Source organism: Psammomys obesus, unplaced genomic scaffold, assembly GCF_907164565.1.
Source record: "Psammomys obesus unplaced genomic scaffold, mPsaObe1.curated_primary_1811, whole genome shotgun sequence".
NCBI lineage: Eukaryota > Metazoa > Chordata > Mammalia > Rodentia > Muridae > Psammomys > Psammomys obesus.
The window spans coordinates 2,144,137-2,157,298 of NW_026596109.1; the positions used below are offsets into that span (position 1 = coordinate 2,144,137).

At 47.3% G+C, this 13,162-nt stretch overlaps 1 protein-coding gene across 1 annotated transcript; it reads left to right on the plus strand.

Moving 5' to 3' along the window:
• Positions 1-7,592: 7,592 nt before the first annotated feature.
• Positions 7,593-12,490, plus strand: L1td1 (LINE1 type transposase domain containing 1). The gene is made up of 3 exons (XM_055628728.1): positions 7,593-8,486; positions 10,847-11,044; positions 11,273-12,490. The coding sequence occupies exons 1-3, from the start codon at positions 7,593-7,595 to the stop codon at positions 12,488-12,490; spliced, it is 2,310 nt and encodes a 769-aa protein (XP_055484703.1).
• The last annotated feature ends 672 nt before the right edge of the window (positions 12,491-13,162 follow it).

Genomic DNA, 13,162 nt, shown 5'->3' on the forward strand with positions numbered 1-13,162 from the left:
TAGGGTGAAGAACTGAGCCAAGTTGCCACATTTCAGGTCAGGTTTGATGGCGGCCATTGAAGCTGGCAAATGAAACGTTAAAGCTGGCGAGCCCTGGTTTGTTTTGGGTTGAGGTTTGCTGTTTACTTCTTCAGTGAGGTAGTGGAGCTGCGATTCTCCTCCCGGCACAGCCTCGGCTAGTGCTGGAATCACGGGCCTCAGTGGCTCAGTTTACATCTAAATGGTTCTGGACTTCGTCCTCGGCTGTACATAGTAGAAAACCTACCTGTGAGGACAGTGGGTGTCCTAATTTAGCAGACTGTGATGGACTCAGGCCTCAGGGGGAGGGAAAGGCTTGTCTTCCTGTCTCTGGGAGGGGGAGGAGGGCCTTGGATTTGCATTTCCTTGGCCCTTACCTGGTGCCTCTTGTTATCCTCTGCCCTCCTTTCAGATGTTTATTGTCTCATTGCATTTTCAAATCAGCACCTTGTTCTTTCTGGTGTGGGTCCCGCCCTCAACTTGCTATGGGGCAGGATTGTGGATTATCCGTTCACTTTGGAGGTTTAATTAATATATGTGCCTCCAGGTAGTGTGGTGGTAGACCGCATATCTGTGCCCTGGATCCGGTACTGCAGGGTGACAGAAAAAAAAATTCTCATCTTACTCGCAATTGATTTGGTTTGATATGTGCTTTTGAGACAGTCTCACAGAACCCAGGCTGTCCTCCAAGTCACGTGGCCAAGGGAGACTCCACCACCTGAAGTGGAATTAGCCGTTTAAGCCACTAGGCCTGGCTCTTTTTTTTTTTTTTTTTTTTTTTTTTATGTGGGTGCCTGTCTTGGCCTCCTGATGGTCTTGAATCCCTAATCCTCCTGCCTCTGCCTACCTAGTGCTGGGATGGCATGCAAACCACCTGGATGAAGGGCACAGCTTTGAACCTTTGGACTCTCCACAGCAATCAGTGCTGTAGACGAAAACGGCTTCTCAGCTCCAGTTGAAACTTTATCCTCTGGTGAGTGGTCTCCCTCCTCACTTTGCCCTTTGTCCCGTTTGTTAGGTTTTTTTTTTTTTTCCCCCTCTTGTGGACCTGCAGATGACGACAGGTCCGCTCTGCCCCGTGAAGCCGCGAGATCAGTCTCGTCCTGTTCGGCCTCGGCCATTCTCCTGTCCAACAGTTTGAAGCACCTCAGCTTTGCATCGCTCAGTCCAATAGCGGACAGAGGGACTTCCGCCAAGTCAATCACCCCAAGATCTAGAGGGTCGCTGATGTCTATGCCAGTTCTGGTTTCCAATTATTGTTCCCCAGTCAAATGCCTGGGTCCAATTCCAGCACATGGGAGGCTGGGGCAGGATTACGGCAATTAGTTCTTGGCAGTACATGATAAGTTCTCAGGAAGCCTGGGGTACGGCGGGAGACCCTTTCTCAAACAGATGCATGAAGCCAAATTATCAAATACTGGTAAGTACTGGCTCAAACCTATGGCTTATTTTAAAACAAGATTAGTGTGCAGTGGAAGAGACCGGCCTTGTGCCTTCAGCCTCCCAATCAATGGTGGGGTTACAGCTGTGAGCTGGTTCAAAATGTCCCCCCCCCCTTTTTTTTAACTTTTGGTTTTATTTTACCTGTATGGGTGTTTTGCCTGCATGTATATGATGAATGCGCTGTGTGTATGCATTGCTTGAGGCCAGAAAAAGGTATCAGATTCCTTGCAAACAGAGTCACAGACTTGTTAACCTGAACCCAGCTCCTCTCTCTCTCTCTCTCTCTCTCTCTCTCTCTCTCTCTCTCGAAGAGCAGCTAGTGCTCTTAACTGCCGAGTCATCTCTCCAGCCCTTCCCGTTTGTTTGTTTGTTTGTTTGGAGAGGGGGTCTATGTCTTCCAGGTTGGCCTCCAAGTGTAGCCAAGGCTGGTCATGAACTCTTGATCCTTCTGCCTTTAACTTGCAAGTGCTGGGTTTGCAGGCCAGCGGCATGCCTGTTTTTCTTCCATACAAGCGGTTTTCCATGTTCGGGAGGACTGACGGATGGATGGGTATTTGACTTGTTTTGTTTTTGAGACAGGGTCTATCTAGCCAAAGCCCCCAGGAGGCTGGCACGGAGCTGTGTATCCCACCTTGGCTTCGACCCCACGGGCTGGGGTTTCATGTTTACTCATGCGCCCCTGCCTTTATTTCATTTTGGTGCCATTGCAAAAACCACAGCTCTTATCTTAGAGGAAATAAGAGGTAGTTTGTTATGGAGCTATTTTGAGTGGCCATGGCCCAGGAGCACAGATTTAGGTTACCACAAACACCTTATTCCAGCATGGAAGTAGCTTCTTTCATGAAGTTTTATAGTTTCACAGAACAGAGAAAGTCATAAGTCCAGGCAAATTTAAAATACATCAGTGGGTACAGCAGGGAGGCATGGCCAGCCGGTTTGGGGAGGCACCTCGACAGGCCTGAGATGATATCTGAGAACATTCTTAGCTTTTAGGCTCGTGGAAGCTGAGTGTGGTGGTCTGCTAAGTTAACAGATTCTAAAGGGTTCTTATCTATTAGTCACGGGACACAGGAGTAGTCAAGGAATGGTGTTCTGGAAGGCTAGGACCAACCCAAGATAAGATAATTAACCTCCAGACCTGCAGCAATTAACCTCTGCAGACACAGGCACAGGAGTTCTCGTGTGCACTGGGTGCAGAAAAGTGGCCTCGGTTATCGTTTCTGTGATTTCTTCAGCTGTATTAGCTTCTTATATTGTGTTCTTCTACAAAAGCTTCTTGATATACATAAACTCTACAGGAGCTGGAAACTGGTATGATTCCTGTTTGACATTCAAGAGGTTCATGCATATTAAACAATAACTCTAATAAAAGTTACAGATTTAATTTGATATGTTGGAGATCAGGCTGGTCTTCAACTCACAGAGATCCACCTGCCTCTGCCTCCCAAGTGCTGGGATTAAAAGTGTCTGGCATTCCATCCTTTATGTAAGAAATAGAAAAGGCCTAGAGGAGTGTGGTTCAGTGGTGAAGATTATGAGCTTCTCTCCTGGAGGACCCAAGTTCCGTTCCCAGCACCCATGTCAGTGGTTCGCCATCTTTTGTTTCTCCAGCTCCTGGGGGTCATCACTCCTGGCTCCACAGGCATCTGCTCTGCTTGCACATACCCACAGGTGTGGGTGTGTGTGTGTGTGTGCGCGCGCGCGCCTGCGCCTGCCTGCCCGCCCACATATACATAATTTAAAATTATAGAAGTGAATCTTTTAAAGAAAAGAAACAAAACAGCCATTCTAGGTGGCTTCAAGCAGGAGTCGACCAAAGCCAGTCTGGGCTTCATTGTGAAGTCTTGTTATTATTTTATTATTTTATGTGTATGGGTGTTTGGTCTACATGCATGTCTGTGTAGGACACTCATGCCCAGTGCCCATGAAGGCCAGGATAGGGCATCGGGTCCTCTGGAACTCGAGTTCATAGGCAGTCGTGAGCCACAGTGTAAGGGCTTGGAATGGAATCCCAGGTTCTCTGGAAGAGCAGCCAGCACTCCTCCAGCGGGTGCAGCTTTACTTCCCAGCACCCACGGGCAGCTTACAACTCCAACTTCCAGATCTGACAACCCTCACATTGACCCACGTGCAGGCAAAACACCGCTGCACACAAAATAAGAACAAATTACTTAAAAATTAACTTCCCTTCTCTCCAGCCAGCTCACTTGGGTTTGATGGAGTCGAGCTGCCAGTTCTAAGCTTCACCGTGATTTCTGTCCTCCGACGCCACTTCTGCAAGCTGCCTGGTTCGGAAATTTTTGTGCCTCTATTTAATGAAAAATTTTTTCTAGGCTGGGTCTTGGTGGTTCTATATCTGCCAGTTCTATATCTCAGCTGCTCAAGAGAATGAAGCAGGAGAATTCTCAAGTTCAAGGCCTGGCTGAACTACAGAGCTAGTTCAAGGTAGCCTGTCTGCCTCTGGAGTGCCAGGGTTAAGTGTGGTAACCTCTGACTGATTGATTGACTGACTGACTGACTGACTGATTGATGCAATGGCCCCCAGGACTCATAGATACCACGAAGCTACACCCAAGCCTAGAATTCTGGGGTTTGGATATACCTAACACAGTTTTGTATCCTCAGTGTTCAGCTTAGTGCTGGCTTCATTTGTAAGGCAGGTGGAGACTGGTACACATTTGCTTCTAACACGTTCTGAACCAAAATAAAGCAAAACGAATTTGCTTCAGGTTTCCAGATTAAATATGAGAACATTATTCTCCACTTTGTTTTTGTTCCTTTGATTATTGTTTTTGAGACAAGATCTCACTGTATTCCTGGCTGGCGTGGAATTCCCTGTGTAGACCAGGCTAGCCTCAGATATACAGAGATCCTACTGCTTCACTTTACAAGAGCTACCACTTAAATTTTTCAATTGTGCTGGGCAGTGGTGGTGAATGCTGTTAATTCCAGCACAGGTAGAGGCATGTGGATCTCTGTGAGTTCGAGGCCAGCCTGGTCTATAGAGTGAGTTCCAGGAGAGTCAAAGCTACACGGTGAAACCCTGTCTCAATAAAAGACAAAAGCAAAATTGTTTTAGCTGTGAGTGTCTCCTTGTATGCATGTGTGTCAAAGCACCAATCTGGAAGTCAGAACACTTGAAGGAGTCAGTTTTCTCCCACCCAAAGGATCCCTCCCGGTGGCCAAACTCAGGTTGAATCTAATGCAGTTTTCGTTTTCCGTGTGTGTGTGTTTGCTATTTGTAGTCATCCTCCTGCCTCCGCTTCTCTAGTGCTGTGATTACTGGCATGAACCTCCATGCCTGCTTTAAAGGGTTATAGGTGGAGGGCAGTGCATAGATAGAGCCAGGGCCTTCACAAGGTAGGCAGGCCCTCTGACTACAACCTCACCTACCTTTGCACATTTAGATACAGCATTAGAAGTGACTGGATCATAGACTTCATTTGTTTAGCGCTTGGATGGTGTTAGGAACGTGTTGGAAGCATGGATAATTGCAAGATGCTTTAAAACTTCCCAAGGACTAGGGGTTCTGCTCGTCCATGGAATGCTTACCATCATGCAAAAGGCCCTGGGTTTAGGCGAGCATAAAAATCCAGGCATTGAATCAGGTGGTGGTGACACATGCCTGTGATCCCAGCACTCAGGAGGCCGAGGCAGCCAGATCTTTGTGAGTTCAAAGCCAGCCTGGTCTCTAGAATATGTTCCAGGACAGCCAGGGTTGCACAGAGAAACCCTGTCTAAAAAGAAAGAAAGAAAAAAAAAAAAAAGCTAGCATTGTTTCATGCTGGGTATGGTGCAGACCTCAAGTAGCTGGAAGCTAGAGGCGGAAGGTGCAGACTGTGAAAGGCCAGCTTCAGGCAGCTGGGGCTGAAGGGGAGACCCTGTCTCAAAAAATAGTTTTGTTGTTGCTGCTTTCACAGAAAGAGATGGCACCCCGGTGGCCCCAGCACTCCAGAGGCAGAAGGGACAGGTTGGGGCTTCCATGTGAACCTAGCATAAGCAAGGAGACCCTAACCCACCCCAACACATGTTCCTTCACTGCTCTTGGTTGGTTGCAAGGTGGGCCTCACCTTTTGGGGAGGAAGAACTGTTTCCGTTTGGGTCCTCTGTGTTCCCCACAAGCCTGGCAGGTAGCCCCATGTGCTGGTGGTAGTGGAGCCCTTAGGAGGCAAGGCCTGCTGGAGGTAAATAAGGGCACGAGAGATATTAAGGTCCCAGGGTCTTCCTCATGACCAACGTGATGGGCCGACATAACCTCCACAAGTTTCCGCCATGATCCCAAAGGCTGCTTGATGAGGTGGTCAAGAAACTTTGGTTTTCATTCAGATGTTTGTCTTGGGGCATTTTGTGACAGTAAAGAAAACTTAGGAAGCCAAGTCAAAAGTCCGGTGCCCTCCTCTCCTCCCGCTTCCGGCAGGCATGTCCTCTGCCACAGGCTCAGATACGGCCTTGCTCAAGATGTTTGGTTTCCATGGAATTGGTTTCGGGTCCTCCCAGTGTCCATCCTCAGTGTCATCAGTTATCTGTTGTCTGGTTCACACATTCCACGATTCCTCAGGCAGTGTGGGTGTGCTATGATGAGCCAGCAGGTGGCGAGCATCTGTGCTAAGACATAAGCTTTTAATGACCTACGAGGTTGGTCTGGATTCCTTCCTCTGCACGAGCCACTAGGCAGAGGGGTGTAGTTGGCATAACAAAAGTTGTATTTTGTTATGCTGATGTTCGGCACAAAAGGGTCATACCCTAAATTCCTAAATCTGTCTCACCCCTGCCTGCTCACGGGAGTGATGGATCTTCGCTAAAGGGCAGGTCCAGTCTCTAACAAGTCTCTGATTTGAAGGTCAGGATTCTGGAGCAGAGCAGAGCAGAGCAGAGCATTGCTCTAGGTCTGTATTTATGTGCAGTCCTGTGGGTGTCATGGGGTTCTAGCACTGTGTCTGGTTACGTTGAGTGAGTGATGTCACTGGGTTCTGGTTATCAGGTGTAGCGGGGTTCCTGGCCAAGCTGTTTTTATCAGTCTAAAGGCATTTTCTATGTTCATAGTGCATAGATAGCATCCTATGCACTCTCCCTTCCCCTATTAAATGCTGTTGCTGGAATGGACTGGCTTCTCCCTTCCCACTCTTTACCTGGCTGGAGGGGCCACAGCTTTAAGGGTCTTTTCAGCACAGACTGGGCCTGTGGGAGGAGGGAGAAGAATAGAATTGGCTTTGGCTCTTTTGACATTTTGCACTCTGGAAAAATAATGTTCTTAGGTTGACCTCAAAACTTTTGTTTTCTTTGTGGTACATAATACATACTTTCCCTTTTGATCTTTTTCAGTTTAATTTTTTTGTTATATTTTATTGTGTGGGTGTGGGTGTGCATTTGAGGTCAGAGGACAATTTGTAAAATGGGTTCTGTCCTTCTGTGTGGGTCCCAAGGATCAAACTCCGATTGGTGGCACCGTTGTTCCTTGAGCCATATGACCAGCTCTGTTTTTTTTTTAAGTTTCTTGAGACAGGATCTTGCTACGGTAGTTCTTTGATTACCATCGAATTCACTCTGTAGACCATTCTGGCCTTGAACTCCCAGAGATCTATCTACCTTTGCCTCCCGACTACTGGGATTAAAGGCATGTGCCACTGTGCCAAGCTTGCCAGTTCTCTCTTTTTTAAAGAACTGTTTTATGTGTGCTCTATTACCAAGCTACTGCTCCATCCCATGTTTGTTTTTGAGATGGGATCTCACTACCTTGGTCTCCTGATTGGGTGGCCTGTCCACCACTCAATGGGTTTTTAGTCATGGTACATAAATTGTGAATTCTGATCCTTTCTTTTTCTTATGATTGTATCAGTAGTGACGCTTCATATTAAAGTACACGTGGCATAGTTTTTTGGAGACAGGGTTTCTCCGTGTAGCCTTGGCTGTCCTGGGCTTTGTAGACCAGGCTAGCCTCAAACTCACTGAGATCCACCCGACTCTGCTTTCCCCACCGTACTTGGCTAGTAAATTTTCACTTGTTGATATTTCAGATGCCCTCATTTATTCATTCATTTATCTATCTATCTATCTATTTATTTATTTATTTTTAGGATTTCTGAAGTCCTCACCAGGAGAAGAAGGTGCATTCCAGTGTTAGTGTGTCCACAATGTCAGGTGTGCATTCAAAAGCAGCCAGACTTCAAAAGGAGCAGAAAGAGAAGCCGCTCTTAGACACGGAGAGGGAAATGGCCGCATCCGTGGATTTAAAGTACAATGACGTCTCGGCAGTCATGATGAAGAAATTTAATGCTTTAATGGAAATGCAAGATATGATGTTTGTAGAGATGAGAGAAAGCCTTAAAAATGATCTAAAGGAAATGTTGGTCAAACGTACATCCTCACCTGAGGCCAAGGGTTCGGGGGACGGGACAGAAAGAGGAGACTCGGCCTCAGGGTGGCCAAAGCCGGGAGAGAAAGCGGCGGAGGAAAGCTCTGGAACAGATGAGGACAGTGGAAACCTGACTGCGAGAGGCGAGGAGAAGAGTAAGCCGGATGGGAAGCAGGACAAGGGTCAGCAGCCCCACAGCAGCCAAGTCGTGAACCCATCCCCGGAGAGGATGGAGGAAGCCCTGCATCGGGCAGATGGCCGCGTTCAAGGTCTAGCCGGGGAGGACGCCAAGGATGGGGAGGACCAGCCAGCCCCAGATGCAAGCAGTCACAATGCGGAGAGCCTCCCAGCCGGGCCCCGAGACGAGGGCGCGCCGGAAGAAGGGGGCACCCTGAGGCTGGCCGCCGACTTCTCCGCGGCCACCCTGGACGTAGGCAAGCGGTGGGGCCGCGTCTTCCGCCTCCTGGGAGAAAGGGGACTCGAACCTGAGCTGCAGTGCACGCTGCAGTTAGCCTTTAAATGCGACGGCGAAGCCAAGACCTTCTCGGACCTTCACAGCCTCCGGCAGTTTGCCAGCAGGAAGCTGTTCCTGAAAGAATTGCTGAAGGATGTCTTCCCGCCCAACGAAGCGGCAAGCGGAGGGCCGAGGAGAAATGAGCTTCAAGAAAGAGCGGTGAGCAGACCAGAAGGTAGAACTCGGGTATAAGAGTTGGGGTGGCCGTCTTGAAGGGGGAGTCCAACCTAAGACGGTTCCTTTAGAAAAAGCACAGTGTGGAAATGTTGACATTACGCTGTAAGTTGGAAACGAGAGTCCTGTTGGGAGAGATGAGTGAATCAAGGCTTGTTTGACAGGAGTTCTAGAAACCGTTAGGAAAACATTTGGGTGTGTTAAAACACTAAGTGTCTTTTAATCCATTGGAAGGGCACAGACGAGTGGGCACAACCAAAGCTTTAAGCAGTGGGAATAGCAGTGGGTATAAGCTGTCGGTATAAATAGCTGGGTTTCGTTTTCTTTCTAGAAAATATTTCATCGTGTGTGTAAGAGGGTTTTGCCTACATGCACAGCTGTGCACCGTTTGTGTGCCTTGCCTGGTGCCCTCAGAGGCCAGAAGAAAGCATCAGGTCCCCATGAAACCCACCCCACGTGGGTGACGGGAGCTGAACTTGGGCCCTCTGCAAGAGCCTCTAACCGGTCAGCCATGCCTGGAGCCCTTGTCTTTCATCCACCCCCCTCACTGCTGTCTACACTCAATATCTCATTTAACCCTTACTTAAGCTGAAGGGGCTTTCATAGTTATTGGCCATTCTGTTTCCGTCCCTTATAGAGTAAGTGTTCAACTCTCCCATTCATTTTCTCACATTGTTAATTGACTCATAAGTCATTTCAGGTTGCTGACATTTAGAGATAGTATGGGCCGCAAATACCTTCAGACACAGGTCTTGCTGTGTAGACCAGGCCAGCTTCACACTTTTTTTTTCTTAATTAATTACAGTTTATTCACTTTGTATCCCAAAGAGGGGTCTGTAGCCCCCCACCCCTCCCAATCCCACCCTCCGTCTCTCTTCTATGCCCCTTTCACAACTACTTTTTTTTCCTTCTGTCTCCGCCTCTTCGGCATGGGGTGGTAGGTGTGTACCACCTTACCTGCTCGGCTTTTTCCCTGGTGCATTTTAGTTTATTGTAGATGATGTCTATTATGTGCGTGCCGGTGGTGCCGCTGCATGGATGCTCAAGAAACCCCGAGGCCTGGTCCCCTGAGCCACACGGTCTTATGGGCGATCTGACTGGTGTGTGCCATAGCTTTGTGGTTTGGACTTGTGTCTTCCCGTTAAAACGCTGTGCTTCTTTCCATGGCTTTGTCGAGCTTCTAGGTTTCCTTTCCATATAAAGTGTTGGTGAGATTTCTACTTTGTGGCTTGCTTTAAAAAATTGAGGCAGATTTGGTAAATGTTACGATTTTTGTTTCTCACATCGGGGTCTTTAACACACCTGGAATTTGTACCGCCTTGGGAAAAGGTTGGACTCAAACCTCACTGTCCAGTTTATTTCAGTTACTCACTACTTTTATTTATTTATTTATTTATTTATTTATTTATTTATTTATTTATGTTTTTAATGCAGCCTCTCAGCTCAGATTGGCCCCCCAGCTCAGCACCCACCTCTGAACATCACTGTCATATGACTAGCTCAGTCTGGAGGGTGCATATTTAGCGAGCACAAAGGCCTCTATCCAATCCCCAACACCACCTAACTCAAGCGTGGTGTCCGTGAACGTTGGGAGTGGAGGCTGGGGTGTGTGGACTGACATGACTTAGAAGCCAGCCTAGACACGTTAGTGACCCTATCTCAAAAAGAAGAAAAAAAAAAGTTAAAATGGAAGACGGGCAAGGTGGCTCAGTGGGTAATGGCACTTCTTGCACAAGCCTGATGACTTGAGTGGGCTCGTGGGACCACGTGGTAGAACAGAGAACTAGCCCCTTCCTGGGAGCTGTCTCCTGACCTCCATGACTGCTGTGGCACATGCGCACACGCACACACACACACACACACACACACACGATGCATACAATCTATGGGGGGAAATAGGTTAAATTATGTTAGAGGGAAAGATATGTGGCCTTTCTGGCGAATCTGGGTCACAGGGGTCCTAATTTCATAGGGTTCGGCTAAACCTGAAGAGAGATCATTAAGTGTGCTCCGTCAGTCTGTCCCAAGCAAGTCAGGGCAGGCATGATCTTGTGGAACAGTGTTCTAGGAACTGCAGAACCAGTGTGTTAGGATCAGTATAGGAAACGAATCTATTTGGGACACTCGTCTTTGAGACTAGGCGATAGGAGGTCGGCCGCTCTCAGCAGGGAGCCTCATCACTTACCATGTACAGGGCCCTCAGTTTGGCTTCATCACCACAGGGAAAAAGTATATTTAAGCAGTTTTACAGATTGTCATGGCAAGTACGTTCAGTTTAGAGGGCAGAACAGAAGTTTGATCTCACTGAAAAAAATGACTTAAATAACCTTTTTTTAAACTTCTAGGGTAAAACTCTAGCAGACACGAAGCATGAAGCTGGAAGAATAGCGAGTGACAGTTTGGGCTTCCTATTCATCAAAGAGGTAAAAGTCGCCAGTCCGGAAGCCAAGACTTATCAAAAAGAAAGGTTGGAACAGAAGGATAAAAAAACTCTCAAGAAGCAAAGGGCCTCGAGGATAGAGGGAGAAAAAGAAACCCCAGAGGTAGAGGAAGAAGAAACTTCAGAGGGAGAAGCCTCAGAGATGGGGGAGGAAGAGTGCTCAGAGTTGGAGGAAGAAGAGGGTTCGGGGGAGGAGGAGGAAGAAGAGGGCTCAGAGTTGGGAGAGGAAGAACAGACTTCAGGGGAGGAGGAAGAGGGAGAAGAGAACTCAGAGACAGGAAAGGATGAAGATGCCTCCGCACTCCATGAAACACAAGGCTCAACTTTTCAGGGCATTACCGTGGTAGAAGAACTTGGAATTGAGAAGTTCTCCAGGAGTGGGGAGGAGGTTGGCTTAATTAGTCTGGTAGTAGATTCTGAATCAGAGGAAGAAGAAAACAGAAAGATGTCTTCCAGGACTAAGAAAAAGGAGACCTTCCATGAACTAAAAGAACTTGCCTTTAGTTACTTGGTTTGGGACTCTAAGGGGAAAAAGCTGGTCAAGTGCCAGGAGGCATACAGAAGCCGGGAGGGAGGAGCAGCTGCCGTGACTAGACAAGAGACTGGTACACCCTGCCTCACTTTGTATCTGGCTTCCCCGTCAGAATCCCTGCAGGCGGGCAGTGACGGCCCGAAAAGCCATCCTTATACAAACGTGAGTGTTCCATCGCCTCCGCTTTTGATGGACTTACAAAGAGGGAGATATAAGACCCCGCAAATAGAAGAGCTAACAGCAGACTTGATCCACGAAACGGAAGAAAACTTTAGAAGAAGTGTGATGGGTTGTATCAGACAAATGCAAAGGGAGGTTGAAAATATCAAAAAACTTTACTTTTTTGATGTCTTGAACATAAAAAGCTCCATGGATGATCTGAATTCCTTGGCCTGCATGATTGAAGCAAGAGTGAGTGAACAAGAAGACGCAGTGGAGGGACTGACTAAGGAGACGATGCAATTGGCCAAGGAGATCGTTGGTAAAGAAAGGCTCAGAGAGAGGGAGGATAGATTACGCAGCTCCAACATCCGAGTGATAGGAATTCCGGAAAAAGAAAACCGCGAGAATGGAGCAGAGGACATAATCAAGGAAGTAATTGAAGAAAACTTTGCTGAGTTAGAAGAACAGGGTCTCGAGATCATCAGTGCTCATCGAATCCCTAACTCAGTGGATGAACACAGACTCACGCCTAGACACATCTTGGTGAAGTTTTGGAGTGCTGGTGATAAACAGAAGATCCTAAAAGCTTCCAGAGCGAAAAAAGAAATAACCTACAGAGGGTCAAAAATCAGGCTGACAGCTGACTTATCCCCTGGCACTATAGATGCAAGAAGTCAGTGGTCCAGTATCATAAAAGTCCTTCAAGAAGAAGGCTTTCAGCCAAGAATCCTTTATCCTGCCAAGCTGGCCTTTGAATTTAAAGGTAAAACCAAGATATTTTTTGATATTGAAGAGTTCAAGAAGTTTATTTCTGATATACCCTTTTTGAAAGAACCGTTGAGCAATGTACTTTAGCAATCCGGAGCGCTTTCTGTCCACCAAAGATCATTCAAAAACCAAGTAGGATTAGACCATTGAGTCATCACATCTCTGTCCTGAAGGGCGGACAGCTGACTTTTTTTCTTTTTCAGGGAAGGTGTGGGGGCGGGGGGAAGCAAGCAATGTCACTACCTGAATGTTGGTTGAGTTAGACAGCATATGTGGCTTTCTAATACCTATCTCCCCCGGGAAGGAGGCGTCTTGCCTGCAACTGCGCACAGGTGAACATACTGGAGGCCACGGGGGTGGGGATGGGAGATGACAAGAGTAGAATAGAGTAGCTGCCCAGGCTGACTGAATCAACAGATTTCGTTACTTGATCATTTGCTCTTATGTGGATTTTTATATTAAAGCTTGAAGTTTGAATGTGTCATTCGTTTACTTGATATTCCTACTCGTTATTTTCGGGAGCACCTTGCCGTCAACTGTATTGTCTGATTGATAGCTTCTAGCATTTTATTGCTTCAACACATCCATTGATGGAGTCTTTACCCTATCACGTGACAGTGTGTGCAGATCATAGATGGTCCTTTGAAATTAATCAGTCTTCAGTGAGGAACCACTATAGAAAAATCAAGGAGAGCCAAATGCAATGGTCTTCATCTTCAGTAGCTCAAATTGTCCTTGAACCCCTCTGTAGCTAGGACT